General features: G+C 41.8%; 3 protein-coding genes across 8 annotated transcripts in view; all 3 read right to left on the reverse strand.

Moving 5' to 3' along the window:
* Positions 1-707, reverse strand: part of TMPRSS7 (transmembrane serine protease 7) — a 52,508-nt gene extending 51,801 nt beyond the window's left edge. The window contains exon 1 of the mRNA XM_040054789.1: positions 599-707. The gene's annotated coding sequence lies outside the window, so the exon portion shown is untranslated. The remainder of the gene's footprint in view (positions 1-598) is intronic.
* Positions 1-10,872, reverse strand: TAGLN3 (transgelin 3). 3 transcript variants are annotated; one of them, XM_040054800.1, is made up of 6 exons: positions 10,743-10,793; positions 10,473-10,585; positions 9,872-10,053; positions 8,842-9,016; positions 4,020-4,122; positions 1-557 (listed from the first exon to the last, which is right to left on the reverse strand). In XM_040054800.1, exons 3-6 carry the CDS (start codon positions 10,049-10,051, stop codon positions 416-418), a joined length of 600 nt encoding a protein of 199 aa, XP_039910734.1. In that variant the 5' UTR covers positions 10,052-10,053; positions 10,473-10,585; positions 10,743-10,793; the 3' UTR covers positions 1-415. The 3 variants fall into 3 exon arrangements, with proteins under 3 accessions (XP_039910734.1, XP_039910733.1, XP_039910736.1); XM_040054799.1 differs by having other exon boundaries at positions 10,473-10,872; XM_040054802.2 differs by lacking the exon at positions 1-557 and adding an exon at positions 598-722 and having other exon boundaries at positions 10,473-10,848.
* Positions 10,483-27,685, reverse strand: ABHD10 (abhydrolase domain containing 10, depalmitoylase). 4 transcript variants are annotated; one of them, XR_009208645.1, is made up of 6 exons: positions 26,878-26,977; positions 23,903-24,086; positions 22,991-23,102; positions 21,922-22,059; positions 20,422-20,908; positions 10,483-10,585 (listed from the first exon to the last, which is right to left on the reverse strand). XR_009208645.1 is itself a non-coding variant. In XM_040056543.2 (5 exons), exons 2-5 carry the CDS (start codon positions 23,965-23,967, stop codon positions 20,567-20,569), a joined length of 657 nt encoding a protein of 218 aa, XP_039912477.1. In that variant the 5' UTR covers positions 23,968-24,086; positions 27,667-27,685; the 3' UTR covers positions 19,848-20,566. The 4 variants fall into 4 exon arrangements, 2 of the variants coding, with proteins under 2 accessions (XP_039912477.1, XP_039912476.1); XR_009208646.1 differs by lacking the exon at positions 10,483-10,585 and adding an exon at positions 10,908-10,924; XM_040056543.2 differs by lacking the exons at positions 10,483-10,585; positions 26,878-26,977 and adding an exon at positions 27,667-27,685 and having other exon boundaries at positions 19,848-20,908.
* Between the last annotated feature and the right edge of the window lie 247 nt (positions 27,686-27,932).

Raw genomic sequence — 27,932 nt, forward strand, 5'->3', positions numbered from 1 at the left:
TGTCTTTAATTTGTCTTTATTCTTCTGTCAAACAATATCATCACTGAATTGAAGAACGAGGTTACTGGTTGAAATACAAGTGCAGTGTGAGACAAATGTGGAAGATAACACTTTGCAAATAAATTAATACAGAATAATTGTCTTTGCATAGTTCAGAAGTGAAAAGTAGGAGGCAGCAGTGCGCACGTGCTGTGAACTGACACACACCACCACAAAAACCCAAGTTCCTAGGCGAACTCTTGCAGCTGCAAAGAAAACAAACCAAACCAAAAATACCCCAAACTTTAGAGAGCACTAACTATTAAAAACCAGGCAGAAAGGGAACTAATAAGCTTTTTTTTTTTTTTTTTTTTTTTTTTTCTCCTTAACAGACCATGCTGCAGAAAGAGTGTTTTCTCCAGAGACAGAGATACTTTTAGATAATCTGCCTCGGCATCCCATAGCCTGTCATACCCGACTGTGACGCTCCTTTGTTGCTGCCCATCTGAAGGCCTATTACGTTCTGTCCCTGCCGAAGCTGCTCTTCTGAAAATCCTCGTCGATTCTGCTGTGCTTTCCTGTCCAGATACACACACAAAAAGGCAACATACATACATACCATCATTCTGCATATGATCGTGATCATGAAAATCAGTCTGAAATTGGCTTATATCCCTTGTAATGGAATAAGTCATTTGCACCATCCCGTGTGCTGGACAATACTGGCTGGGCTAATTGCTTTCCTGCAGATAGAAATAATGCCCTAGTCAAACCTACAACAATTTAGGCTTTCACTGTCCCCATTATTCCAGAACCCCAAGGGACTTCCCCAGAAGCTGTGAAAGGTAAAATATTTATGCAGTGTTGTATATAAAACACAAGATAGGGTTAATCTGTGTTGAGCCCTATAGCTCTTAATAGCTGTATTCCACGGGATCCGATCCATGGAACACTTACCTGTGCTGTACTACAAGCTGATATCCATCTAGAGCAACATAAAAGCTGGTACAATTTAACTCAGTAGAGTAAATAAAAGCTAAGTGTACCCAGAGCAGCAATGGGTCAGAGAAAGGACATTTGCAGAGTTTTCATTGGTTGTCTGCAGAACAGAACATTTTCTTTATTGCCATTTCCAGATCTCTCGCCCCCTAAGCAATAGATTTTGCCCTTTGCACCTGTGTCTTAAACTGTATGACAGTCCTTTATCTTCTGTCAAAACACACTGGCCACTTTTGTTCAGTGTCCCTGGTCTCAAAAGCCCTTTGGATCAATGAACCTTTGTTGGAGCAAATAAGGAGCCTTTTCCTCCCTGAAAATAGCACTGAAGGCCAAAGTGGCAACTAAGAAGGACAAAAGTTTGCACTCTGCTGCCTTGCAAGAAACTGATCATCTTGGATTCATCTTTCAGTTCTACTAGGTGGGGAAAACAAGCAATTCATGATGGAGAAGGATCAGTCTGTTGCTATCGAATGAGCCATACGAATCGGTGACCCATCTACCAGACCGTGCTCCCACCCTATTTCCCTGATGTGTCTGTTTGTCCTGTGATCTGGTTACAGGTTACGCTGCAATATGGCATCGAGTTACAGTTCCCTTTTTCTTCCCCACCCCTCCACTGGATGAGAAGACAGATTAGGTACCTACTGTGATTGAAAAACATCAACATGATCCTCTGTGTGAGGGTCAGATCCTGCACTGTGCTGAGAGCCCTGGGTCAAGTCTGAAAAAGCACTTAAACTCTCTGCTAGGCTCAGGGTGTTCGGGACACTGCAGGAGATGAACTCACATCCTCATGAAAGCCCAGCAGAGCAGAAGGGGGAGAAAGATCCACAGGACACACGACCGACCAGTCATTTTTCAGAATGAGTCCTCAAGTGGACTAGTAAGACTAGTACAGACTAGAAAGAAGGCTTACAGAGGCCCACAGCTCTTGCCAGAAAGCTCACTGTTTTGGGGGAGGCACACAGAAATGCAGTGCCTCAGAAAGCAGGCCCCTCTCACCACTGCTTAATTTCTTTTCCAGGATACTTACTCAGCAGCAAACTACTGCCAGGATCTCAACAAGAGGATGTTTTTAGAACAACTCCTATTGCCTAACTGAATCTCAGGTTCACTGTGCCTGCCTCTATTTTAATTAAAAGAACAGGAAAGCATTCTACTGTTCTTTTCCATTTCCTCCTAGAATTTTTTGCTATGTTGATAAGTACTTCCAGAGAAAGTCAAAAAGTAATTAAACAGGGGAAAAAATGAGAACTGCAAAGAAGAAGTAAAAAGAGAGACTAAAAGATAGCCTGGATATGCGCTAATAAAAGTTGATTGCATATATATAGTTTGGATCGTATAGTGTTATTTTTACATTCATAAGCCCCACATTTAGTATGTGATGGCCTTACAGATAACATGTACAGTATTTGTTTTTAGGTGGGTGGAAATGACCTTAACTGAGACTAAGAAAAGAGTCCTACTCTCACATGCTTACTTACCTGCCGTGTCTCACACTATTTCAAGTTCTGTTTGCCTGTCTGGCATCACTCTTACCTAAAACTGAGCCCACCAGATAGGTCAAATTTTTGTGCCTGTGCTTGTGTTTGCCAAGCCACAGGATAACAAACAGCTATGGATCCACGAACCTTGCTAGGGCATGCAAGGAAGGGGGAACTGGGTATGTGAGACACGGGCAATGGAAAGTTAAATGGCTTAGCTCAAGTGCGGCATTATCCTAATCACTGTAGATCCCTGCACGGATACTCTTATGCCATTTGATATTGGTCTCTCAATTTAACTTAAGGAGATTAAGAATCAGCCTGAAAGCCCTGAATTATGAGTAACACTGGGTGGCAGTGAGGGGGTTTGGCTTGCCCGAAGGAATAGAGAAGCTACTCAGAAAACAGCTCCTGACTGGCAACATGCCGTAACACCAGCTTTCCTTAAGGCAGCAGCCATAACATAGCATTTCACAGGGACTGCAGTAGATATGGGTTGGCTATCCAAGCAGTACAGGCTGGACAGGCAGCAAGAAGAGAAGGGAGGTGATCACATCTTCATCCATGCCAATAAAAACTGTTCCCACTCACAATTAAGAGACCAGATGAAGATTAATTTTTCCATGTGCGACTTTGTTTTAGTTACATAAAACAAATAAGTCTGTCTGGGTCATAGTGATTTCATGTCTGGTTTATATTAAACAATGTAACTGGATTTGAAATTAATTTTAAACCTAATTATATTCCATAAACATAAATCTGTTTGTGCAGTGTATTAAGTTAATGTAACGTGATTTCATTAAACTACGTATAGGAGTTTGCATTTATTCACCTAAAATTCAAATCTCGGATTCAGTTTAACCAGCTCAGGGTTTAAGACGAGCAAACCTGAAGTTTGTTTTATTTTCGCTGAGCCTCACCTAGACATCAGAAAATTCAAGCAAAGAAAAGACAAGCAGTCAGCACTCTTTTAGCCAACCTGCCTTCGATATTTCTGTGTAAGAGATACTCTTGGGTGGCAGAAACTCATGTCATAATATGCCTGTGGGGCAGGAGACTTAACTATGAGAGGATTTTGTTTTCTTCCTGTCCCTGTTTTACAGCCTCCCTAGCCAAAACAAATAGAATTTCAGAACAAAAACCCAGCTTTGCCAAGACAGAGAATTCTTCACAGATAGGTGGTGCTCCCCAAGAAAAAGAAGTCTAGGAAATGAAATCATTTTTGGTTTGATGAAAAAAGTAAAGAGACTTCATGCCTTCTCTTTGCTCAGTAAAGGGGTCACTACTTGGGGGTTCCTTTGGGGATATCCTTAACAGCCTTGTCTTCATTAGTCTTTCTGTCTGCTGTCTGATGCGAGAGAGCAAACCTGATGACAAATGTACACTTTTCCTGCTTCCCTTCTCTAGCCTCCAGAGAGAAAAACCTCGCTCTTACAAGGAAACTTGGGAAATATTCTTCCTTTCCTTTCCCAATAAATTTCCTCAAAACCTAAAGGCAGATGATATTACCAGCTTCCCATGGGAGACAGCTCTGAGCAGCTGAGCTCTGGACTTTACCTGTGGAACCAGGATGGGTCTCCTTTGTAGCAGCCGTCATCCTTGGTGACCGCCAAACTGCCCAAAGCCATTAAGGTTCTCTGCACTGCTGCCATGTCCTTCCCTAGAAAGCCAGACAGAGAAATTAATATAGGAAATCCTTGCACAATAAATAGCTTGGCACACTGAAAAACATTTTTATCTGATGTATTAAGTAACTCCCGCAGGTCCCTGAAGATGTGTATTAATAGAATTATAAATGCTATTTTACCATTGCTGAAATGAAAGTACTGACATGCAAGAGCTTATTAAAAGTCAACAAAGGAATAGAGTTAAAGCAAAACTTAATTTTTCAGACATTTCTAGGTTTCCAGGCCTTTGATTATTTTAATGCCTTCCTCCATACCATTTTAAGTCTATAGAATCCCTTTGAACAAATTTTCTCCTAAGAAGAGATTACTCTGGTATACAAATAATGGTAATATACTCAGTAAAATGTGGCTGAAGGAGAAAAGTGTGTTAAATAGCACAGGGAAGTCACTGACTACAATATGTTGCAATTTGACCAGAGTCAAACCCAGAGAAGGTGTATGATCCCTTCTGTCAGGTAACTGCACTGGAAATTTAAAATTTCCAGCACACACTGGAAATTAAAAATTCCACAGCCCTGAGCTGTGTCTCAGTTTATTCAGAGTGACTTTGATCCCTTTGCTCACAGCAGTTCTGGGAGCTCCTGTGCACATAAATTCTATCAGTCCTTCCCAAATTAACCATCAAAGCACTTTCCTAAACCTTCCTACTTGCTATGATGCTATTTAATTTCATACCTCTAATTTCTCCTATTTGGTCCACTATTTTTCCATGTTCTCCCTATGCTATCTTACTTCATTCCTCAGTTCAAAAAGTCAGGGCTTGTCTCATCTTTAGCCAGTTAAAAGTTATGTAACTCATTACCCAATCCAGACATGCCACCTTTTGGAATACTTTCTAGCAAAAATAAGTTGCAGCAGGTATTTCCAATTGTGTGAGGTGGTAAGTTACGGGAAATATGCTTTTTGCTTCTCCCTTATGAAATCCTTCCATAAGCATTTCTGTGACTCCCCTCCCCTCTTTCATTCCAGTTCTTTGTCTTTCCTAAAGTAATTTATCTAGTTAACAGATCTGGTTCTGGTTCTTCACATGTGAAAACAAGCAATTCAGAAAGAAAGAGACACCAGAAACCTGATGATAACAGAATTCAGAGATACCTCAAGTGGGCCAATATTAGTGAACATCACTGTAGCTGAGCTGGAGGGTAGAGGGAAGGGAGCAGTGCACACTCTGTTTGTGTAGTGCATCACTCTGATTACAGGCAGATGCAATCCAGGGCTCTGTAACGCGGTGCCTGAAGCGAGGGCAGCACGCTAAAGCTGAAAACATCTATCAGCTTCCCACTGCGGCCGTCATACAGTCTACTAAAGTTTATAAAAATCCTATCTGCAGGGGACCGTTTGTTCAGGAAATAAATCGCCAACCCTCCAGAGCCGCTGTCTTTTTTATGCATTTAGGGCAAACCGCATCAAGGGGTCCTCGCTCGGGAGGGCACTGCAGGGCCAACACCCCCACATGCACATCCACAGGAGGAGCATGAGGCAGGAAGCCTCAGAGCTCCCCGGAGCAGCAGATGCACCATATGCTGTACCAGATGCCACAAACAACGTCCTTGGGATGCCTCCCGTATAACGGGAGCGCAGTGGCTGCCTGGGATGAAAAGAGATGCGCAGAAGGATTTAAAAGTGAACCAGCTGAATAATGACGGCAAGCGAAGGGGTAAAAAAAAAAAAAAAAAAAAAAGGCAAAAGGAACAAAAGACAGGCAGTGAAATATGATGATCAGCCTTGCAAAGCCATCTGGCAGCCCCCCCCACGCTCCGTGCTCAGCTCCGCTTTATTTGTCAGTGATGAGTGGGAGATAACTGCAGGGGGAAAAGTGAGCGAGTGGGAGCTGAATGACACGTGGCAAAACAAAGCCACGGCTCTGCTCTGCAGAGACTCCTTGCTGCATATGAGGAGTGCCGTGGGTGAGGAAAGACCTGACTTCAAGTGGTCTTGTGTCACTTGCCCCCTTTCCACTGAAGGCTTTAAAGGGCTTGATGGTCTGTGTAAAAAAACCAAACCAAACCAAACCAAACCAAACCAAACCAAACCACATACAAACAAACAAACAAACAAACAGGTAAAAATTTTGACTTTCCAGTGCAGTCACCTGACAGAAGGGATCATACACCTTCCCTGAAGCTGGGTTTGACTCTGGCCAAATTGCAGCAAATTGCAGTCAGTGCCTTCCCTCAGCTCCAGGACTTGTTTATTGACAGCTGTGTGGACTGCCCACCTGGCCCACAGCTTCAGCCTTTTCAGGGACCCACACTGATGACACTCCTGCGTCTCAGTGTCCTCTGCAGTGTGCTTTGAATAGCACAGCCTTGTAGAGGAGCTTGGCGCTGTTCTTAAAACAAGGAGGAAGGGTTCTCTGCTCACTTGTGCTAAGCCTTTCTCTTTAGGGGAAACCTATCTGGAAGGACCTCCTTCTTCTCCAGGTCCAGAAAGGAGAAGGTTCAAACACAAAGATGGAGAACTGCTCTGCAGAGTATTCCAGAAATGCTTTTTTATAAACAGTGGTGCACATGCCTCTTGCCTGCCTGGAAATATATCAAGGAGGGATCTGTAAAAGGCAGCAAACATGTCTTGGATTAGGGAAAGCTGCTCAGCACAGTATATTTATGTAAGAAGGGGCCAAAAGAGAGGTGATATCTCCCCTGGACCAAGAAGCCACAGAGATGAAGGAAAATGCAACAGATGGACTGATTGAGTTTGAAACAGCCAACAGCAGATCATATCCTCAAATATTTTCATTAATTATTGCTAAGAATTTCAAACCAAAAGCTCACAGAAGACAATTAGTGCCAGGGGAAAGCTGTTTCTCACTCACAGGCTTTTCTTTCCCTATAAACATACACTGACATTTGTCTTTCAAAAGAAATTATGGTGTGAAATGTAGGAGTGTTGCAATTATGAAACATTGAAAGAGGCTGCCCTTTCTGCCCAGCTAATGCATCCCTGTGCAGACAATTCAGCCCTGAAGCAGCACAGATGCCAGAGGTCAGAGGTATGGTGAGACACAAAGAGCTTTCACTGCTGGAGAGACATACTGTTTCATCCCAGCACTGAAATGAGCAGCAGGAATGATGAAAAGGGAGTGGGAAAGTGGGGAATCACAGATTCGCTTTGGGAAGCCTTAAAATAAGAAGAAAAGCCTTGCATATCTTCCTCCTAGGTTGCAAGTTGTGTTTTGACTTCCTGTCCTCTAGAAGTTATTATCTTTTTATCTTATATCTGTTGAGAAAAGGTGATGAGTGAAAGGAAATTAGGAGGCAGCCACTAGCATTAAGAGCATTTTGTCCTCAAAGCAAGTCCTTTTCCTCATAAGGATCAATGTACCATGTCTTCATATGCACGGTGGGAAGCCATTATGAATTGCAAAAGACTGCAAAGAACAGCGTCTGAAATGAGCAATTATCCTCCCTTACAAGATAGATGGAGCTTCTCTCTCAACAGCCTGCTAGGCTGAGGGGTGGGAAGGTGCTACTTCAGGAAAAGTGCAAATCCCTTGATTTAAGACCTGTAAAGATAGATTGCACAAAACACCGAAGATTGCACAAAACACTGAAGACTGAACTGGAAGAAACAATCCCGCCTTTGTGCCAAAGGTACGGATTTGTCAAGCAAATCTGGCACTGTGAGACATTTACAGATCCCAGCAGCTCCAGCTGTCAGTATGTCCTTTCCCTCTAACCCATTCATGAAGAGCTCCCTAGTCTTTCATTTCTCCAGTCATCCTTCAGAGGAGCGATCTCTTCCACATATATATCCGGACTGCCTGTGAAAACACACCCCACTTTTTTTCTCCCAACGTGTACTCCTACACAAACTCAGTGGATTGTTTTCCTCTCTCCACTGTTTGAGTCTCGTGGAAGATTTTTGTCCCTTTCATGTGTGCCTTTCACTTCTCTGCAGCTGTCTTTGCTCTGAGCGCTGAGCCAAAGCATTGCATCATCTTGTGCAGGGAGATGCAGGATATTCCGTGTGTTTGGTTGGAGCACCAGCACGGGATGTAGCGCCACAGAAGTGGGCAAAACCAGCCCCATGAATGCACAAATGACTCAGCTCTTCAGCAGCTAGAACAGGCAGTTCTATTTCGGGCACAGGATGGAGACAGACTTCACCTGTCTTACTGTAAAACCACAGGAGCACCCTGAGGTTTTTTTTTTTTTGCTGTTGCCATAGTGACCTCTCCTAAAAGACTGTCTCCTTAGAGGGAGAAGCTCAGCTAACATGGCATTAAGCAGTGAGTTTTGTTTCTCACTAGTCATAAATGAACCCTCATAAGATTCACAGAGGCATATATCCTCCTGGGAATGCATTTCTTAGCTCCAATTTCAGCTTTGCTTATAATTTGAAAACTGCAATAAAATTTTGTCATCAGAAAATCAGGGTTTTACCTGTTCTTATTAGGAACTATTTACTTTGAAATAATTAACTGAGAGAACAGTTGTTTTATTAGGTCTGTGAATTTCTATCAGAATGACGGGGTTTTGGATAACACATGAGCTTGGAAAGGTTCTGTTATGCCCTCAGGGTAATATAAATCCCTCAGAGGAAATAATGCAGCACTGGAAGAACATGGTAATGAGGTAAGGCAAACAGAAACAAAAGATAATTACATTAGAGAATATGCCTAGACAAAATGCACATCAAAGCAAAGTAAAATGAAGACTGTAAACTGACTTTCAGATTATTATTTTTACCTTCCCATAAATCCACTGTCTGGAAAATATCTGTTGTTCTTACTCCATAGATTTCGGCAGCTTTTAAGAACTGAGATATTTGTTCCATCTGCTTGAAAGCCATTTTTGATTCAGAGATCTTTGCAATAGGCTCATTTCCCTTTGGATGCAAACTGTTTATTAACTTGCATAACAGCTGAGGGATAAAGACAAAAACAGAATTAGAAAGCAGGCACCAAACTAGAAGGCAATTTCTGCACATGAAACGATACTCCATAATGCTTTTGACCTGGCCAGTTTCTGTCAGGGACAAAATTTCTTCAGTTAAAAACAAAAACTTGACTTGACAATAATCAAAGTATATTAGAAAAGCATTAAAGATTCCATTAACTGAGGCAAAAGCCTAATCATATAAATCCTAATCTGCTAGAAACAACAAAGCAATCACTGGTAGAGGTTATATAACAACTGACAGAGAAGAAGCTTCATGCCTGAGCAAAAAAACAAGCAATGTCAATGGAAATGTTGTTAAAGTCACTTTGGCAGGGATTCAATGATTAGCATAGTCTTACAGCCACTGCAAACAGCAGCATCTGCCCGTTGTTCAATAAACCAATGGAATACAATGTTTTAGCTGCAGAATTATTCCCAGGAAGACAGTTATGGCACAATAATATCCATCAAATTTGCTGTATCTCTTTGCCTTTCCTTGTCAACACTGATTATTTCTTTAAGACGAAAGTATAGATCTCATTTTAAAAAATATCTCATTTAAATGCATGAGAAAAATGCTGAAGGAATGAGTCATACTTATATATAAAACAGGCATGACTCATAAGAATCATAAATATTGTACTGGTCTCAGTGCACTAGTAGGATAATTTATCTTCTGAGATTAAGACTCTTGGTCAAAAGGAAAAAAATCAGGTACTAAGACATATATTTCTGCACCGACCATGAGCTCTGACCAATTTATCTAAATTCTAAGACAGAACACAGGGGCACTGTGCATATAAAAACATGAAAGTGTGCAATTGGACAAAACACTTACCGTTCCATCCATCAGCCAGGTCTGAAAATGTTGCCTTCCAGGAGGAGGGTGCTCTATCTGTTCTCCACACTGTACAATAATCCAGTTCACCAGCCTAGACTCTAATTCCGGGTCATATTTCTGTTCAATCTTTTCCTGAACTTCTCGGCTTAAGCCATAGCTTGGTCCTCTGTTAGCCATCTCTGGAAACAAGGGAGAACTTACTTAGTGGGCAGAGTCACAGACTACACCTTTGAAGTATGCACAGGAAAATTAAAGGATAAAAGAGTGAGCAGCCTGCCCAAAATGTTAGACAGCTGAACAGATATTCATCAACACTGAAAGTAACTGTATGACACCGGGTTATAGCTCCACAGAACAGGGGAGGGACCGGTGAGGGAATATCCTTTTCCAAAAGCAGAAATGAGTTACAACATCTTATTTTAAAAGGTAGGAAAAAACCAGCAGTCCCCCCTGCCCAACCACAAAAACAGAAGGAAAGCAAGATTTAAACAGTAGGTTTGAAAGAGAGGCTTCTGCTGTGTTTACAGAGACTACAATAAGGTTGTCAGGTCGATGTTACAGCTGCCTGCAAATCCAAAAGTACTTTAAAATTGCCTACCTAATACTTGCTAATAAGAAGGTTGTGCATGGGAGCTTGAACAATCCGATTAAAGATGCAGTCAGAGTCTTCCTCAGCAGAGAAGCAAGGATGGATATCCAGAGATCGGCACACTGAAAAGCGAAGATGAAATTAAGAGATGAAGGCTGCCACAATGCCCTGCTGCTGCTGCAGCATCGTGGTTTGAAGAACAGTGTATTGATTTGATTTTCCTCACATATGAGGAGGGTCAGAGCAGGGGCGTTGCTAAGAGCCATTAAAGAGACCTGCCTCCTCAGTCACAGCCCAGAGATCCTGTTTATCTCGCCCATCTGTGGTCTGTTTTCATGCATCTTTCCTCAGCCTTGCGCTGCTCACCCCACCGGCTCGGATTTACTCCACCTAGTCTGCATCAACCCGAACTGCAGCGAGCATCCCGGTGACAGATAGGCAGAAACACAAACAGAGGCACTCTGTTAAGTGAAGATGACAGAAATTACCACACATCTAGGTTTTTCTTAATCACAAGCCAGAAACAATCCTTTTTCTCCCTCTTCTGCATCTCAATGATAACAGGCTGAGAGTGTGACAAATAATTTCTTGTCTTCGCTGTTCAAATGCTGATAAAAAGTTTGAACAAGGGGACAATAGGATGAAAAGTGAAGGAAGAGAAGGCAGGTAGTAGAATATTATTATTGCCCTCTCATCAGTATATATTAAGCTATCAAATAGTGGAATGATGTCCTGAAAAACAACTCAAACCACTGAAACCAAGGGGAAATCACTGAAAACTAGCAAACCTACTACAAAGCACAAGGATTTTACTTTCTGCTGCTATGAGTCAGCTAACCTCCAGTGATAGGAAGGGAGCTATGCCCATTTACAGTAGTTTAAATTTTGACTATACCACTCATACAATGTGGAAGGGGAGAGAAGAGTTAAGATGAGACTTTTCTTGCTGCCTGATTTATTCCTATAATAAATAAAATCACTTTGCTTCTTTCTGAGTTACAAGTGACTTTGTCAAATGTCTTTCATTCATGCTGCATTATCCACCCTGGTATGAAATAGTTTCCTTTTGGCAAATGATTAATGTTCAGCTTGATATGCGAGGATGCTGATCAACCCGAGGTGGACACACAATCAGTTTGGCCAACAAAAGTCCTTCTGCTGCATTCAGAAAGGGAAAAAAAAGGGGGGAAAGCAATATAGTTCCTTGTATATCTGTTTCCTAATGGGCTCTTCATCCATTACTTTCTCATTTTAAGATTTTGAATTCTCAGACATACTGCTTCTGATGCTGCTGGGCTTGAACAGACTCAAGAGATGAAAAATTTAATAGATGACCTAATTCATTGTCGTCCTCCACAGGCATTTCATTTAGTGCTTTCTCTTCTCTGCACTGGTAGTTTTAAACCCCTGTGAAGCAGTTGATTACATAACTCAGCATGCTACGTGACAGGGCCACCACTTGAGCACTTTCTGTCTCAGTGAGCACGGGGCTGAAGGCACAGTGGATGCGCAGGAGCCAGGGCTGCAAGCCCAGCCTGGAGATCGGAGAAGGAACACGCTCCAGCGGCAACAGGAAGAGGCAGAATATGAATTGGACATCCTTTCCCTTCAGGCAGCTGCTAAGGGCTGGGCTTCACACTCTCTGGCCACTCCCACTACCAATAAGCTTTATTTTGCAGTTTCAGATCTTTTTGCGTTCTTCTGTTTAGAAGAACCCAGCCTAGAGCGCCTGGCTGTTTCTGGTCACACCAGGGGGCTCAGTGCTCACTGGTAACGAGATTTCATGAGAGTCACCTACCTTCGCATCAGCCTCTGATTCTGGTTCCTAACCTGGGGGCAGGGATGAGAGTTTAATTCTCCTAAGCTGCAGAGCAGAGGTGTCCCCCTTCACAGATGTTGGCTATGCAACCTGTTCTCGAGGGACTGTTCTACACTGGGAAAGCTGAAAAGTCCATCAATATCAATTTTTAATAAGGCTTTGAAAAACTGGGAAACTGCAGAGGTTTGGAAAAATGCCAGCTCCCCACCAACATTTTCCAAAGTACCACTAAGCAAATCATAAGCCTGCTTTCTGTGCCATCTATCCTGGGGAAAACAATGGGATAAGTTTTTTTAAAGTGATAATGTTGATGCAATTTACTAAATGCTTGGTAATATATTAAAGTTGGATACTCTATGACACGTTGATTGGGGAACGAAACCAATTTTGAAACAACACGACACATTAGAGAGATTAAAGTTGGCTAACTGGTAGATCCTGTAATACGACTCTAACTGAAAAATCATTAATGATGGTGTATATTTTATTCAGTTTCTGCAAGAATATGTTCCCAGGCCTGAACTACTTAATGTTATGAAAAGTCACAAAAAAACTTTGGGGCTTCTAGGAAGAACCCAGCTCATGTGAGTAAGCAAAAAAGATAAAGAAACCTCCTTGAAAACAGTCTATGTGAAAGCAGACAAAAAGTGACTTACTGCAGCCAAAGTCCTGCCATCATTGAAAAATTACTTTTAAGAATGCAGCACTCTGTCCCATGACAAAACAGATGTAAAAAAAAATGCAGAGGACAATGAAATTGTTGGGTAAGTCACTGTGATTGAAGAGCTTGGCTGAATAAAACATGGGACATGCACCAACAGCAATGGGAATATCATATCCAGTTCTGACAATTAGTCTTCATAAAAAGGAGTGGAAGAGTCAAGTAAATTTAAATAGTGCTTCCAGTAACTGGAGGATTGAAAATTAGAGCTTTTACAGTAATCACATCAGGATTACCTGTTTATCTCACCTAAACCAGTAGTTAAGAAATGGCAAGCACATGTGCCAGCAAGTTAAACTGAAGAAACTCAAGTTCTTTATGCCAGACACAGGCAGATTAAAGCTTGATGGTTAAAAATGTGATGTGGAAGAAAGGGGCAGCTTTACAGTGCAAAGGCACTACCATTAGAACACTTCACCTACTGCTTCTAATGAATTTTGTCCTCTTATTTTTCTTGGCAACACAAGCCTAGAATTTATGACTGAAAACTAAGGCTGAAGCTTGAATAATTGAAGTAGCATTTCATGCCTGTAAGCACCATGACTCACCTTATGCTCCCAGATAATCACAATATTATCCTATAAATTTAAAAAACCTTTGTAAGCCTTTTAAAAATGCTGCCAAAACCAACAACAAAACTGACATTAACTAGCTCACTACCCATGTGTAGATCAGGGTAACTCAATAGCTTTCAATGTCTTCCAACTAGAATACAGAAGAAAAAGTAAAACCTGTCATACCACAGAGCAATGATTAACCTTTGCCAGATTCACTGTTTGGCAATTCATTCCTTAGAAAGAGCCTGGCATTTCAACTATTCCAAGCACGATCTTACCAAGTTATGTTGGGTTGAATCCCCATCACACAAAGCTATCCAGCAATAACTGTGAAGTCCAGGCTCCATTTCCATGCCTTGCCACTGTACAATAATGGACCTTTCATTATTAAGTAAAAAAAAACCAAAAAAACCAAAACAAACAAACAAACAAAAAAAACCCAATCAAAACAAAAAGAGGTAGTTTTCCAAAACTTTAAGTTTACAGCACCTCCCTTCGAAAGGAAACGTCCAAAGAGCTGCTCAAAGATCCTCCCTGCGTTAATGTCTGTGTGTGAAGTCAGGTTTTCTAGAGTTGCAGAGAGGATGCTCAGGTCCAGTACAAGCCCAGTTCAAGTACAGGGCCTTTTTCTAGGAGCTTCAGGGCAGGAAAGTGCTCTGCAGAGCCTTGGTTTTATGCATGGCCTTGATTTGTTGTAAGATACCTGCAGATGTTCTACGTAAGAGATCTAGTCAGACTAGGGGGAAAAGGTAATATTGGAATACTGCCCTCTTTTTAACTGCAAAAACAGGTGGCAGAGTAATCAGAATCAGGCAACAACATTAATTTTAATAATTCTAACTTCTCCATTACTTTGAAATCTACAATCTAGAGGCCCTCGAAGACAAAAAGTGCTAACTTAAGCAAGTATCTTCCCTTCTACCTGCAGAAAGGTTTCTTTGCCATCTCTGAAGATGTTATGCCCTTGCCCCAAGCAAGTGCATACTTGGAATACCTCAAATTTGGGTTTAAAGGAAAAGAAATTCAGGAAAGAAGGACATTCTTATTTGTATGACAAAAGAGAATGCACCAATGCTCCAGCCAGCAGAAAAAGGCTGCCATGAATAGGAGTGTTTCTGTAATTTGTAAGTATGTGACCACCTTGCAAGTAGCTTGCCAGCAGAAACAGTTACCACTTAGCACAGGGGGGAAACCAATTCCTGTGGGTATAATGACCAGCATTCCCAGTATTCAAGATGACCCTGGAGGCAAATTGTGCATTTGAGTTCTCAGGACCTCTTAAGTTTTGTGCTGGATTAACAGACTCCTTTGAAAGAAACCCTGAAGGTTTCATATTGATTGCTTATTTGTCCCCAACTAAAACAGTACCTCCTGAGAATGATTTTGGTTTGAAAATTATACATTGCAATGCACATTCACAGTAGAACAGAAAGGAAGTAACATCTTTATTTCACTGAAACTGAGGTCAAAACAGACAGCAAAATTTACAAACAAAACCCCCTAAAAGATCAAATCCTCTAACCACACAAATGCTGCTGCTTTTGGTTCAGGATTTAGCTTCACTCTAAGGAACTTTCTCAAGAGCTACTGTCCCAAGGACTAGCACATCCTGGCACATTTTCAGCCAGCAAACCATAACCAATTAAACCCCAAAGCCGAGGATTCTTTTAACAACAAATCTGATCCTAGACTTCAGGGAATGCTTTTCCCAGGCTACGGTCTGGGCAGCCCACTTGCATCCCTCCAGCCCCTGAGCGCGCTACTGTTCAGCAGACCTTTGCCACTGACACGAGCACCTGCTTCCACCCCAGCAGGCAGCAGTGACCTTCTCATGTTGCCACGTGGGAGGCAAGTGGACAGCATGGGGCAGATCAGGCGGCCCGAAAAGAACACAACCTTTCACGTGCTAGCCTAGAAACATTTCAAATACGTATTTTAATTTCAGAACCAAATGACTGGAAGTTTTAGGAGTTGTCATTTGCTTTTCCTTCCAAATATAAATGCAGAGCTGCCTGAAGGTCCTTGCCAGACACAAATCAAGAGACTACAGCAGGTGGAAAATGTGTCTACCTGTGAGCTGCAATTACTGCATCATATGGAGGATGCCCATTTCTCTTTAATGGAAAGGAAGCACTGGACCACGTAACATACATATGCAAGACTTGAAAGGACTTGAAAAAGAAATACAAGGTCAAGCCTACAACCAGACTGCAGTAAGTCCTGCAATTTAGATTTACACATTACGTGACCAAGGCTGTAACGTTTTTCTGTTCTAGGCAAATATATATTGAAGAGAGATGAGGTGCTACAGTCACAAAGCAAATGCGAGCTATAAAAATTGACCAACAAGCAGTAAATCTATGAGCAGTGCATTTCTGACCTTCATCTCTGCCTCTTTCCCAACAGTAAAATCTTCCCTTAGAAAATACCGGCGAGGAGCCAAGTGCCATGGACAGGGGCATTAAAACCTCATGCTCAGCAAGCTGGCTGCTATTTAACGTAATGGCTGAGTTCCCTTTGCCTTTCCTGTCCCTGCTGGGCTTGAGAACAAACGTGGAAGGGTGACAGTGCACACTGATGTTTGGTATTTCTGTCTGCATTCCTTACACAGCTGATGAATTTTCACCAAGCCAAGGTGAAATTTTACATTCATACACATCTTAATGAATTTGGCCGTCAACACAAAGAAGAGATTGCTCATATCAGACAGGTCAAACACAGAACCCTCTTCTATTTCCCCAGAAGCCTTTAGGATAACCTAACTTTTCAGCACTTAAAAAAACCCCCAAAAATGTGGAAGAGTAAGGTAGGTCTCTTTGTAACAGCACAATTGACTAGCTTAGAAAACAAGTTCAAATCTCATTATTCCCCAGGACATGATTTTCCCTCCCACTTGTTTGGGTTTTTTCGTTTCACAGAGGAGAAATTACAAGCACAAACATAAGGCAGAAACTCTGACCACAGCACTGGTTCAGAAAATGTTACAACTCGGTATTGCAGCATGCTGGAACGCTGAAGATACTTGAGCAGCTGCAGACAAGTCACTGGTTGAATGTTCCTCTAAGCATGTTTTAATTTGATATGAAAAGTATGGTACCATAAATCTTTTAGCCCCATTGATTAACAGCATGTCCAAGAGAGCGTGTAACCAAAATTAACATAAGAATGAAACAGCAGGAGGTGGTTCTTCTAAGGCCTATCCAGTCAGTCTTTTTTTGTGAATACTGGCTGGTTTGCATTTAGTGTTGATGCAACAGAAAACAGCTTAGCTACGCTGAAACTGCATGAAACACTTACCACCAATTAAGCTTAAAACCCCGCCATAACCAAAAACCCCAAACCAGTTGGTGTGTAATACAAATCCAAACAAGAGGGGAGACAAAACAAGTAGAATATTTAACAAGATAAAAATACATGCATCTAAAACTGCGTAAGTACAGCTCTATATAAGCAGAATAAGAGCACTTGTTTATTAGGAAACAAGTTGAATAAGCTTTAGAAACTGATTATTTCATGCAAATCAAGTTTATCGTTGAGGAAATGTACATTATATAGCCACAAAATATACTCTGCATTTGTCAACAAATCAGCAGTCTGTTAACACCCAAACCAACCAGAACATAATAATTCATTACAATGGACTTTAAAAATCTGCACCCTGGAGAGCTTTCCAAGTGTGTAATAATCCTATTTTAATACAGTATCTCTACAGAGGAATGAAATACTGGTTTTTAAATGTGACAAATACTGAAAATAATTACTATGTAGGCATCTACTGGCAAAGAAAAAAGCAATGTCCCAGGCTTTAATGCAGAGGACAAAACATTACGAATTTGGAATGAAATCATAATATGTGAATATCACATTATTTCAGATTGTCAAAACTTCCTGGTAGGTCAATAGCTGCTCAGAGGTAGGATATAAATCTCCCTAGTTGTCACTACCCCTTCTTTCAGGCATCTAAACATGCCAAATTGCCAACAGTCAAAACTGGTAATTTCCAGGTTAAAGAACAGAGGGAAAATGCTTATACTTGCAAAGACAAGTATCAATGGAAGTACCACAGCAAAGTCAGAGAAAAAGGTCTGTCTGCACAAGGTCTACCTCAGAGCTAGCTCTTCATATTTAAGCAAACCGGATTTAGAAAAATAAAAAGTGAGCACAGAGAGGACTGCTTGAATTAGCACTGCTTGAATTTCAAAAACTACCTGGAAAACTGTCTTTATGAAGAAAGTATCATCTCTGCCTTTGCATTTAGGCCATATGTAACAAGCTTTGGGTGTACCCATACTGTAAGTGCTACCACTGATCTCCATTTAGCCAGCAGAGAACGAAACAGAACAACAGAACAAGTGGCAGCAAAAACCCTTCCCTTAGGATTAAGTTTTCAGTGATGCAGTTTTGTATTCCCAACAATTTTGCCAAACCTGTGAACACTGACTTCTCCCACCTGATGTTATTACAGCAGAATAGTGGAGGGGGCAATAACACCAACAGCAAACAAGGAAAAAACCCTCCTGAAAACTATTTACACAACTGCTCCACTTCACATTTGCTTTCACCTATCTTGCTCTAAGGCATTGCAACAGACACCTTGCCTGTAAAATATCAATTATTTAATAAAGGCTAACGTGAAGCATGAATACAATGCAACTCTCAAGAGGAATACACAGCTACATTTTATGCAGGCACAAAGCCTTTTCCTTGTCTGAAGTATTGAATTGAATGTTTACAGGTGTAACTCCCTTTTAAAAACAAAGGATCAAAACTTTTCAGTCACTGAAACAACTTTAATATGTGTGATGAAAAAGTAGATCTATTACAACGGTAACTCTTGGCATTAATTAAAATTAATTCCTTTGGAAATACTGCACTCCACTTGTTCCAGCCTTTTTTTCCATTACGAGCCAAACCAATTTAAGATGTGACAAAACTGGATTTAAGAAAAACTATCATGGCTTAGGGCACAAAGTTCTGAAATAATTTTGATTTGACTGCATCTTTAATACTCACAAAATCTCTTTTTTAGGTCTTATCAGATGCAAGTCATCCAAACACATATAAAGATGACAACTGCTTAACAGTACCTAAACATGAACACAGCTCCAACTCCAGGAATGCAACCTGCATCAATTTTCTCAAAAGTTAAAAACATATTCCAGAGGTTTCAAAGCTAAAGTGCATTGCATAGTGATCCAAACAGAAGAACAGTCTGCGCCACAAATACTTGGGAGCAAGATTTCATGAAATGTTCTAATTCCTCAAGCAATTATCCCAATCTTGATTATCCTGAGCTCAATAGAGACTATTTACAAGAGCCAACTTAACCAGTAGGTTTAGATCAAATAATTAGGGAAAAATTCTTTACTGTGAGGCACTGGAACAATTTGGCCATAGGAGTTGTGGATGCCTCATGTCTGGAAGTGTTCAAGGCCAGGCTGGATGGGGCTCTGAGCAACCCGGTCTAGTGGAACATAACCCTGCCCATGGTATGGGAGATGGAACTAGATGATCTTTAAGGTCTCTTCCAACCCAAACCATTCTATGATTCTATGACTAATTGAGTTAGGGAATTGGTACACTTGAAGCAGAAAATTTGCATCTAAACAAGAGCCATCTTTTTTTACTCTTACATCAAAATTTTTACATCATAGCTTCTTGTTTCTTGCAGTATTTAAGCCTAAATAAAACTGTACTTCACAGGAACTCATCTGAATTTTAGGTTTTGTTGTTGCTGGCTTTTTTTTTTTTTTACTTTAGTTGTTTGTGGTGGGCTTTTTTTAAATTAAAACCCACTACCTCAGCAAAGCCCTGTTCAGCACACTTCTACTGACATAGCTAAAACTGAAAATGACAAACTCTAGAAACACCTTATCCCCAGAACCTTTAGTCTTCTAAGGTAGCAATAGTGATGCCATTTTCTACTTCAAATAATAAACCCAGAAACAATTATATGCTTTTGACTGATGTTACTCATTAAGGCCAGCCTGAATTCCAGCCTCTCACCCGTACGAATCGTACCGTGCTCTGTCTGAAACCCAGGTAACAATCATATTTGCAATTAAGTCAATTTCCTATTAAATTCGATGGATTTACATTTGAAGAATTATCCAACTATCAAGTTTCATTTACAGCTTCTCAGGGTTGGACCCATGCAGCTGAAGAAGACACTGTTCTCAGTAATCCACAGCTCTCAAGTCATGGGAAAGAGGCAGTGATGCTCAGTGGTACCCTACTCCCCGCTTTGAAGAAGTTACTATTAAAGTCACCTTATTAATCCAGTTTCAGTTTACACCAAGATTATTTACTGTTCCCTTAAAAGTAGGCCCACAAATGAACAATGACAGGCAGGCAGCCTGAAGAAGATGACATACCCTCCTGTAAGCACAGATAAAGAGCTCTTAAGGCTTTGAGGCCCTGCATTCTTAGAAGTCAAATTCTCCCCTAGGTAGTACCCCAAACACACCATCAGGGTGTGCCTTCCACTTTTTAACACCATTTCAGAACAAAATAACCATTTATCTGAAATCTGTTTATTGTGTTTCATGGTACTCACTATTCTAATAACTAACTTCAGTAAACACTCAAGTTGTATTTTGCCTTGCACAGATGGTTTCAGACTTGAGATACAATGATGTTACAGTGGAAGGATAATAATAGGTGTAAAAGACTTGAAAACAAAGTTTGACTGTACAGGCCAATAGTAGCAAAAAATAATCAACATGTCAGTACAAAATTGTAGGAAATTTGTGAAAAAAACATGGTTGAAGTGGTGAAGGAGAGGTTCTGAACACAATAGCAGCATTCCTTCACGCTTTGGACTGTGTGCAAACGCAGCAATAATACAATACCTGTACTTACAAAACAGAGGTAAGGAAACAGCAGATAAAGCTCAGTTCCTACTGTGACAGTCACAGGCCTGCCACCACCTGGGTAAGAACGAGGCCTCTGTTACTCAGGGAAAAGAATCAGGTGTAGAGTTCATGCACTAATGCTACTCTTCAGCTTATGCCATTGTTGACAGCTTGTCAATTAGATCATCAACAGTATTCACAAGGAGCTTTGTATCCTCCTTGTCACTCATCCGATGCTGGCCGATTTTGCGGAGGATAACATCCACGTCCTTGCTCAAAACACGGTCAGCAACTTGCATAGAGATCTCCCAAGGGACATCACCATCCCTCATGCCGTGGATGAGGCGTATGGGACATGTTACAGGAATAGGACTATTCAGCACACAGTGATTTTCTGCTTCTCTGATAAAGTCATAGGTCAAGGAGTAATAGCCTTCCTCGTTTTGCTTTGTTCGATATTTCCATTCACCCTTTTCTTCTATTTCTTTTTGTGCCTATAAAAAAAGAGAGCAAAGAATAGACAAAACAGATGTTAGGCGTACTTAAAAGGACCTCAAATTATTTCTGTTCTAAAAGCAGTAAAAGTCCCCCAGGCAGAAAATTTCATCTTGTTTTTATTAGCAGAAGCGTATTACTGTTCTCCTCACAGCACCTGAGAAGACAAATCCCCCACCACGTCACAAAAGCTGCTCTCCAAATTAATTTAGTTAAAATTCACCAATGAAATTAAGTCTTTTAGTCAGAATCTATCAGAAAAGAAAAAGATGTATAGCCACCATGAAGAGTAAATCTCCTTGGCTTCAATCAGTTCACTGATCCTCAAACAAGGAGAAATCCTAGGAAAAAGACACTTTCCAGTGATCAGTCTTTTCAGTCTTTGCCACAACATGTGTCTCTAAATACTGCATTTCTAGATTATTAGGTTTTCAGATTCTGAGTCCTAAATAGTAACAGTGACACTACAAAGTACCTTAGAAAAAAACTAAACAAATTGGGAAAATATTTTCATTATTCTAAAGCACATATTATTTATTGCCTCATTTACTTTCCTGAAGACTAGACATTACTACCCTCAAGGAAGAATCTCAGAAGGGGAGTTCCTACTACCTAAATCTTTGAGTCTTTACAAACACACTAATCTGAAGAACTTTTCTGTGCACACAATCTGTGTCATATTCATCTCACCCAGTGCCACCTCAACTGCTTTAGTCGCTACTTCTCCATCCTTCAGAGCACAAGGATCCAATTCCAGTGCAAATATAAGATATTCAACACTGAAATCTAATGGACTGCAAACAGCAGGGATCTGACTTCACACCCTCTAAACCACAGTAATATAAGCACACTCTGGCTGGTGCTCACACTAGTCTCATAGTGTAAGCTTACATTAATCAAACACAGAAAAATTACCCTAAAATTTGCAAGAAAAGCACAGTTCAAATAACGTAATTTCTTAAAATTCTGGTAAGATTTTTAGACTGCACAAAAGCCAACTACCAATGTTTACCTCAATGGGAAGCCTCTTAAAAGCTGTTACAACATGATCTGCTGCTACAGCTACTCCAACTAGAGCAGCTACTTTATCTGGGCGTGCTATCGCAGCATGAAGCATCAGCCATCCACCCATGCTGGAGCCCACCAGAATCTGGAAAAGAAAATAAAAAAGAGAAGAAAATACAGTGTCTTACAGGAAATGGCTAATAGGCTTTTTCTTCTTGCATAAAGTATCAGTTTTCACTTAGTTTAACTATTTAAACCTTGGGCATAATCCTGCTGTCCTTACCCAGGCAGAACTGCTGTCACCTCCAGTGGAAATTTTGCCTGAGTAAGCACCACAAGATCTGGTATTTATTATTCTGTTTGGCATGGCTGGTTATTGCTGTCTGAGACTGAAACACTGTGAACAAAATGAGAGTTGAAACAATTCAGCATCATATGCATACTTCTAGGTTTCCTTCTCAAGATAAATGCACATGGTAAAGGCTCAGTGCAGTGAAAGAAGTAAACAAAAGCAATTCATAATACAAAATCGTTTTAAACACAATCCTAGGTATTTCTAGGTCATAGGAGATTCCAAGTTTCTCACAGTAATTTCTAAAATAACTGAAGAAATCAAATGCTGCTTCTCCTGCCTGTTTTTTAAAGCTATTTAATCATATGGAGTATCTTGTAATCTTCCTGCAAATCCTTTAATTAATGCATCAGCATGGGACAGTGACACACTTTTTCATTAACAGGGCCACACTGCACTGGAAGAATTCCCTGTCCCCTGTCAGGTGGCACCTCCACCATGAGGCTGTCTCAGACTCTCTGGGACAACAGCCCTGCTCTGAGAAGGAGACTCTAATAAACAACCTCCATGAGGCCCTGCCAACCCATGCTTCTGTGATTTTGTGACGCACTTGCTTGCAAAAGAGCTCCTATGAATACGACCTCTCAAATGATCCGGCTTGAAAGTGAGCAGGTGTCAGCTGCTCACAAAAGCTACTGTTGACCAAAGCTATTATGGCATATTTTTGATCAAGGTTCTACCCTGAGGGAAAATCAGCATTCTGTATTTAAAAATAAAATATAACCTGTGGTCCATCTGTAAGTTCATCCAGTATAGACAGAACATCTTTCCTCCACTTCCCAATTGTACACTCTTCAAATTTACCATCTGAACTTCCACATCCTGTATAGTCAAATCTGAAAAAATAACCACCAACAGTCATAGTACTGTCCACAGCGACACAGACACTAACTAAATACTACTGTATAATCAAATCAGCAGGGGACTAGATACCACTTTGAGTATTTTCTTACTTGGTCCTGTTTATCACTCGGACCAGAAATCACACAAAAACAGTTTAAATATAACATACACAACTAAGTTGTGCGCCATTCTCTATTATTTGCTATAATATTGCTATTTACAAGAATAGACAATCTCCCTTACAGACAGAAAGAAGGACCCTCAGACACTTCAGTTTTAAAGGTATTTTCAAAATGTACAAACTCTTTCAAACTCTGAACCCAAATACAAAGACTTATGACACACAGCATTCAACCTTGTCTATCAAATGACAGCATCACCAAGCAGGGGCACGTTCTTCTAAACCCACAGAAGACACAGGGTAACGTAATCAGACTTGGCAGGTAAGGACAGTGCTTAGAGCAGTAGCCTAAAAACCAGAACTCCAGGTCCTTGATTTTTATTTTTTATGCCTACAGCCTGATTGTAACATGTAGCAATGGCCAGACTACCGAAAATTAGAGAATTTTCTGAATTACTTTCAGAATATATTCTCCTGATTTACCTCAGTCTCTCTAGTGACAGAAATCCTACATTTGGAAAGGAAGAAAGACTTCTTATCTTGTATACAAGCCCCCTTAGTACAGGGAGCATCCCAATCCAAATGACAAAATGTATGTATTTGTATTAAAACCCCTTCCCACAACCCATGGGACTAGTTTTGTTTTCTCAAGAACAAAACTCCTCTACGTACCTGATGAAGGCATGACCTAATGATTTGCAGAAATCTTCAAGGGCAGTTGCTTTCTGACCATTCATATTTGAATTGAAGCCTGGAAGGAAAATAACCCCTGGATTCCTCCCTTTTAGTTTCTGATAAGCAATATTTGGTCGATCTGGTCGAGTAAGAAAGCTGACTGATGACTTCAGCCTGCAAACTAATAAGAGAAGTTAATTAGTACAATCATCACGATAACCTTGGCAGAAACACAAGTTTTTATAAACCCAGGGTTTGGCAAATATGGACACATTATGTGAAGATAAGGTTTTTTTGGCTCAAGAGAGAAGAAAAAAGCATCTCCTATATTCTTTAATGACTGACAAGTACGGATGAACCTAAAAGAGAAAGTTTATTGTGATTCATTCTCAAATCATTAAACGCCAACCACGTAGAGAGTTCACTCAGCAATTAGCAAAGTGGTTGACTGAAAACAAACACTAAGGCTTCTTAGACTTCATCAGTCCTCATGTTTCATACCATCTTGAATACATTTACTCATTTCACAAAAAAAGTTTGCCCATTTTAGTATCTGCTTAGTTTAACCTTTTATTTTCAAAAAGCATAATTTTGAGACCAGAGTACTCTGTGCAATGGAAGTTTTACAAGTACATGAGGTGACAAATTTTTCATGAAAATTAAAACTGAAGGATAAAACTGCACCTTTATCCAAACCCTGGATCCACACAATATATGGACATACAGGTGTAAGTTCATAACCAAGAATTGGGAAATAATCTCGTGACTAACATTTTCATCCTAATAAGCATAAAACAATATTAGCACTGCTTAAACCAAATGAAATAAATAACATCAAACAAGGAAATAAGATTAAAAGAGGAAATGCTAACTAATTAATTCTGCTGAATCTCAACAGCTGCTACAAGATTTAATCTAACTTTAGCAGTCAACTGTACCTCTACTGCAGGTGAGGACAAGTAATTCATAGAGAGCTGTTAAGGAGACTTAATCCTCCCTATTATCCAACTCAGCAAGGTAATTTGTTAAACTGAAAGCTTGGTCAAATCTTCTAAGACTGACACTCTTAATTCTTAGATTAGAAGATGACTGGCTCTTCAGCAGTGGGGCACAGAAACTACGCAACCCAAAATAAAACATCAGGGCTTCCTAGGGGTGGATAAATAGTGCAAAAGCCAAGCCCTGACAGTATCACACACTTAACTGTCCTGCAGCCTTGAGTTCTGTTTTGCCACTATCAGAGAGATTACATTCAAGGGGTTTTGGGGAGTTGGTTTGTTGTTGGATGTGCATGAGTAAGTGTGGATACATAACATGATACAGGGTGCAGCTAGCATTCAGCACTTTCCTGTAGTCCAACAGAAATTGTATCATTTGAACCATAGATTAAAACCACTAAATCGCTTCTCAGACAATGAGGTAGTTCTTTATCCTACTGAGGCATGAGCTGTTTATAAAGGTGAATGACTTCCACAGTAAAGGCATTCATCCACATTGTGGCTTTTGATTTGTGTGAGTCTCTCACTAAGCCAGTCACTTCTTTAAGTGCCAGTAAGAGGAGAGACACCAAGAAGCACTAAATCTAACAGAAAAATAACTGGGAGTATTTTTCTCCCCTTAAGCCCTGATAGCTATCTCTGGAGCCATTTGTCTTCCATGCTGCAGCACTCTGGAGGTGTCCTCAAATTACTTTGACACTGGGCACAGTTCCAACTGCAGCTACAAGACAAAACCGCTGTCTATTTCACAAACTATTCTTCCATTTAACAAGTTAATGGAAGCACCAGCAGCAATCCCAACCTAAATAATGCAAACCCCTAAAGTAACCATGGCAGCCAACCCAAAAGCAAAGCTCAATGCAGTCACCCTTTCAGACTTCTCTTCAGACAGACAAAACCATCAGCAGCTACCCAGGAGTAAATTCTCCTCCTGATTTTAGGAAAGACCTTGGTAAGAGCAGGGAAGCATTTCTGAAGGGTGTAAGGCAGGTATTAGTGTTTATAAAAGCAAATTACAGACAGAAGGTGATAGCTACAGGAAGACCATAGGACCCTTGCATGATGGTATCTGTGGAATTCTCTCCGTATCAGAGTCATGTGCACTTTTATGAACACCAGAAAGTGTGACTGAGACCAGCATTACATTACACATCAAAGCCAAAGAAGTTCCCTGAACAGCTCTGGGAATGTTCCTGCACTGAGATCTCCCCCACTGCCAGCAGCAGCAGATTAATGCTGCTGTGACAGCTAATGGACTCAACTCTGTCCACACCTGGTTTCATTCAAACACCCACATTCCAACAAGAACTGCTGCTTGACCAAGTCCCAAAGCACCTAAAGACAGGCTCAAATAAACAGATACTCTGATAATGTTACTATTATAAACACACAGAAAGGGAAAAACACCCCACAGCAACAAAATCCCACTGTTTTCAAGCTTTTATGCAGGTACAAAATGTGCACCCCTAGTGGCAAGTAAGTTTTACTCACTGAGCAACCTTACATGAGATTAATCTGTCCAATTAAAGGCAACGAATAAATGCGACAGGTCAGGCACGGGGTCTGACACATCAAGAAGGGACACTGCGTGTTTGGGCAGAGACAGATCTCACTCAAAAGTGGATGCCAGCAAAGCTTTACAGGCAGGCACGTTTCACACCGATCAAGCCAACTGGCTCCTCAAAATCCACCAGGGGCTAGAGCTTAGAGCCAACGAAACACACGCGGGAAAGCAGCCTGCCCTGCTGCCCCGTGCACAGACAGCGGAAAGGGATCCGAGTTTACGATGCCCATCCCCACGAGAGGGCCGCGCCCCGGCCCTTCCCCATGGAGACGGCGCTGGAGGGGAGGAAAGGGCGGCACCGCAGCTGCCCGAGAGCCGTCCGGCAGCCGGCACAGCCGGCAGCGACGCACATCCTGTCCCCTCCGACTGGCACCCCTTCTGCTCCGAGCTCCCCGCGGCCCTTCCCTTACCCAGGAGCGCCCGGGCCGCCCTGAGCGGTGACGGCGATTGCCGCAGGGCCGAGGCACGGCCGGCCCGCACCAGCCCCAGCGCCGCCGCCATGGCCGCCATGGCCTCCGCCCGCGCACGCGCCGCCCGCCTCCCCGCCCGCGAAGCGACGGCCGGGGCGGGGCGGGCTGCGGGGGGCGGTCAGGGCCGAGCCTCGCTGGGAAGCTGCGAAGTTTTGTGGCTGAAATAAGCTAAAACGTTGAGCGTGTGTTTCTCCGCGTGCGCGTTTCCCTCGAGCCGGCTGTGCCTTGTAGCCCAGGCCAGAGGTGTGCGCTGGGAAGAGCACGGACAGCAGGCGGAGGGAGGTGATCCAGCCCCTCTGCTCAGCCCTGGTGAGGCATCTCTGGGGTGCTGTGTCCAGGTCTTGGCTCCTCAGCACGGGAGGGACGCGGAGCTCCTGGAGCGGGTCCTGCGGCCGGCAACGAGGGCGGCTGGGGCACCTCTCTCAGGAGGAGAGGCCGAGGGAAAGGCCTGAGCCCGTTCAGCCTCGAGTCGGCTGAGAAGGGGCCTCATTAACATGTCCTCACCTCCTCTCAGCCTTAGGTACACGAGCACAGGAGCCAAACCTACATCTTTAGGCACTGTACCTTTTACATACAGACCATGGCAGCCACGAAGAGAAGAAAACAATCACAGAATCTCCAAATAATTTAGACTGGAAAAGATCTCAAATATCTCCCAGTCCAACCTTTGACTAAATACGTCAAATAGACGGTGGCGCTATGTGTCACGTCCAGTCATTTCTGGAATACCTCCTTGTGCAGCCCGTTCCAGTGCTGACAAGCCTTGCTGTGAAGAAATTCTGTCCAATCCAACCTCCCCTGGCACACGAAAATGAACGCTAGGCAAGGTCAGTGCCTGCCAAGGCAAGGCTGTTTTCCCATCCGAGCAGCAGGCCAGCGCCCGTAGGTCATGGGACACCACAGAGGAGGTTTTTAAGACTCAGCCTCTGTGGTTTGCAATTGCCTGAGAGCCTTCAGGGTAAGCAGGTGTTTGACTCCCAGGCAGGTAAGCTTGA

Source organism: Hirundo rustica, chromosome 2, assembly GCF_015227805.2.
Source record: "Hirundo rustica isolate bHirRus1 chromosome 2, bHirRus1.pri.v3, whole genome shotgun sequence".
Classification (NCBI taxonomy): Eukaryota; Metazoa; Chordata; class Aves; order Passeriformes; family Hirundinidae; genus Hirundo; species Hirundo rustica.

Coding starts and splice junctions, on each gene's coding strand:
- ABHD10 (XM_040056542.1), bottom strand. CDS start 26,977: ATGGCGGCCATGGCGGCGGCGCTGGGGCTGGTGCGGGCCGGCCGTGCC. Junction 24,087..26,877: donor GGCGGCCCGGGCGCTCCTGG/GTAAGGGAAGGG, acceptor TTCTCTTATTAG/TTTGCAGGCTGAAGTCATCA. Junction 22,060..22,990: donor AACTTACAGATGGACCACAG/GTTATATTTTAT, acceptor TTTCTTTTCCAG/ATTCTGGTGGGCTCCAGCAT.
- TAGLN3 (XM_040054799.1), bottom strand. CDS start 10,051: ATGGCTAACAGAGGACCAAGCTATGGCTTAAGCCGAGAAGTTCAGGAA. Junction 9,017..9,871: donor CCTGGCTGATGGATGGAACG/GTAAGTGTTTTG, acceptor TTTATCCCTCAG/CTGTTATGCAAGTTAATAAA. Junction 558..4,019: donor GACCCATCCTGGTTCCACAG/GTAAAGTCCAGA, acceptor GTATCTGGACAG/GAAAGCACAGCAGAATCGAC.